At 39.4% G+C, this 3,315-nt stretch overlaps 1 protein-coding gene across 1 annotated transcript; it reads left to right on the top strand.

Annotated features, from left to right (window-relative positions):
• Positions 1-1,378: 1,378 nt before the first annotated feature.
• Positions 1,379-2,326, top strand: LOC101613422 (vomeronasal type-1 receptor 4-like). The gene has a single exon (XM_004672734.2). It carries the CDS (start codon positions 1,379-1,381, stop codon positions 2,324-2,326), a length of 948 nt encoding a protein of 315 aa, XP_004672791.2.
• The last annotated feature ends 989 nt before the right edge of the window (positions 2,327-3,315 follow it).

Below are 3,315 nucleotides of genomic sequence, written 5' to 3'. Positions count from 1 at the left end.
CTTTTATAGAGCAGAAATTGCTTTCTTGGTTTAAAGGGTAACACTTCGGGGCTAGAGAGAAGCTCAGAAGTTAAGGCACTTCAATTTCCCAATGCAGCAAGTAAAGGTAGATACAAAACATTGTACAGACACCTGTACTTGGTTTATAGTGGTGGAAGGCCATCACATGTACATTCTCTTTATCTGTCTCTCTTCTCTCCCTCCCTCTCTCTTAATCTCTCTCTCTCACTCTCTCTTTGCAAATAAGTGAATAAAATTTTTGAAAAATCATTACATATCATGTATGCCATCCTAATGTCAAGCCACTTTTCACTCAAGACCATTACTAATCATATAACTATCAAATTTACTATATTTTATCACTATTATCTTTAAAATTAGTTATGAGGTTGCAAAAAAAGAGAGAGAGCTGTATCAGGACCTCTTGGCCCCGAAAATGAACACCAGTTGTACACACTAATTTGTGCATCTCGATTCATGTGGCTAGTAGGGAGTCAAAACCAGGTGATCAAGCCTCAAAAATGTATCTTTAATCACTGGACAATCTCTACAACCCCACCATTGTCTTTTCACACTAGCATGTAAAAATATATGTTATTGGCCAACATACCATTTCATAATTAAGACACTATTTAAAAATATGTGCGAGGTCTGGACATGGTAGTTCATGCCTTTAATATGAGTATTGGGATGCATACGTAGGAGGATTGCTGCAAGTTCAAGGCCAGCCTGCAAGCAAAAAGTGAGTTCCAGGTCAGCCTGAGCTACAGTGAGACCCCACTTTAAAAAAAGTAGAGAGTGAAATCATACCTCAAAAAATAAACCAAAAAAAAAGTATGCTGAAGGAGTTTGTTTAAAAAATACATAAGTAATAATTCATAAAACTGGAAAGAGCATAAATTGAAATAATTAGCATTTACAAGAAAACAATCTTCTTTCCTATATAGTGAGGGTTGTTATTTCATTTGTTGCAGACACTTGAATTCCAGAAAATCTGCACTGTTTTACTATGGTAGCTCTAAAATACCTGACACATATTAACATTCATCATAAATATCTCAATTTGAAACTTTGGACAAGATATTGTTAAATTTAGTCAGATATTATTTGTAAAGCATGATGAAAAACCCTGGACACATAGCATGAACAATACATGGTTTATGTTTCATGGAAATAACATGAATTATACCTATCTACATCTAAAAACCAAGAAATACTGACTAGCTTATGAGAAAAGGTAAATTTATTATCACTGATTAATGGAAGTTATGCTTACAGGTGGATGGAGTATGTTACATGTCACAAAGGAAGTAGTGCTGAATGTCAGTGAAGAGTCCTGTGCCTCTGATGCGGAGAGACACTCCTGGGAAGGTGGCAGATGTCCCCCATAAACGTGACTGTGGGGATCATGTTCCTGTCACAGACGGCACTGGGAATCCTGGGGAACTGCGCCTGCCTTGGCTACTTTGTTCTCACTGACTTCTCAGGGACACGGGTGAAGCCCACAGATCTGATTGTCAAGCACCTGACCTGGGCCAACTTCATGGTTCTTCTCTTTAAAGGAATCCCCCAGACAATGACTGCCTTTGGTATGAGTAATTTTCTAGATGATATTCTGTGCAAACTCATCTTTTATTTCCACAGAGTGGCCAGAGGAGTATCCCTTAGTTCCACATCACTCTTGAGTGTCTTTCAGGTCATCACAATCAGCCCCAGCAATTCCAAGTGGGGACAGCTCAAGTTCAGAGCCCCCAAGGTCATTGGTTCCTCCTTGGGTCTGTGCTGGGCCCTGCAACTGCTGATAAATGCCTGTGTTCCCATGGTTGTGACAGACATCTTGCAGACAAAAAATAGCACAGGATTTAGAGATGTTGTATACTGTGCTATTGTAGATACTCACAGTCTAACAAGGACATTGTATGCAATCCTATTTGCCTCCACTGATGTCATGTGTTTGGGAATCATGACGTGGGCCAGTGGCTCCATGGTCCTTATGCTCACAAAGCACAAGAAGATGGTCCAACACATTCACAGCTCCCTGTCTCCTTGGTCATCACCTGAGGCCAGGGCCACCCAGAGCATCCTTGCCCTTGTGAGCAGCTTTGTGTTCTTATATATGATCTCTGTCATCTTAGTTGTATGTTACTCTTTCTCTGGTGTAACCACTAGGTGGCTGGTCAATGCAAGTGTTGCAATGTCTGCATGCTTCCCAGCCTTCTGCCCCTTCCTGCTCCTCAGCCAGTACACCAACACCAAGATTTCTAACTTCTGCTGTACTTGTTCATTTGAAACAACACATAGTCAAAGGATACTGGCAGAGCTCTAAGAGGGATATTACATATATATATGCCATTCTTCCAGGTTATTACATTTCCCAAATGAACCACTCACATTAAACACCCATTATAACCTGAATATACCCCTAACATCATTCTCATATATTCTTCACACCAGGCTATAATTAAAGCAGTGTGCAAATGCACACATGATTGTTATCGATAGTTTCCTTTGAAAATGTTGCAGTACTAAGGAAATTTAAACAATATGCTACATGTACTTTTGAATAATTAGTTTGGAATTTCAGTCCAACAATTCTTATGTTGACAAAAGTTAACCACTATCCATTTTCAACTAGTTAACCTTCATTCAAAAGGGAAGAAAGGGGAAATTGAGTGTCAAAGTCATTCAGATAAAAGGAACCAAAAAAAAAAAAAATCATGGGCTAGATTCAAATTGACCCGGAATGTATCATTTTCTGACAATTTATGGGCTTCGTATGATATGGGGAGTTCGCACTGCATTATGTTTCTCAAGTATTAATGTCTCAGATATAAACATGCACTATTTGGCTATGGCAAAATTATTTTGCATGCTCCTATAATCATCCAGATATAAAACATTCAAAAACCAGTAAAGAAATATTCCTTAAGACCATGGCGGGTAAATGAAAATTTTCATCAGTCTCATATGTCCAGATTCTTAATCTGGAGATTCTGAAGTGATCAAGGAAAGCTGCAGAACCACCACCATGAAACATGCCAGGGAGAAGTGTGTGACGGGGGCAAAACGAGGAGTCATAACCCACCTCCCCTTTGTCTTCTCTTCTTTTTTCATTGTTTTCTCCTTCTTCCTTCCTCTCTCTCTCTCTCCATCTCTCTCCCTCTTCCCCCTGAATTATAAGACTATGGTCAGTTTTCTCATGCTAGCGCCGTGTCTTCTTTTTTCTCTCACATTCTAAACTCTATCCTCAGCCTGCAGAGATAGCTTGGGTTCTAAGGTATTTGCCGATAAAATCTAAGGGTTCATGTTAGACTC

Source organism: Jaculus jaculus, chromosome 14 (assembly GCF_020740685.1).
Source record: "Jaculus jaculus isolate mJacJac1 chromosome 14, mJacJac1.mat.Y.cur, whole genome shotgun sequence".
Classification (NCBI taxonomy): domain Eukaryota; kingdom Metazoa; phylum Chordata; class Mammalia; order Rodentia; family Dipodidae; genus Jaculus; species Jaculus jaculus.
The sequence above is the reverse complement of the archived record's forward strand: the minus strand, read 5'-3'. Positions and strand labels throughout refer to the sequence as shown.

Bases quoted from the DNA above. Each gene is read 5' to 3' on its own strand.
- LOC101613422 (XM_004672734.2), top strand. From the start codon at position 1,379: ATGTCCCCCATAAACGTGACTGTGGGGATCATGTTCCTGTCACAGACG.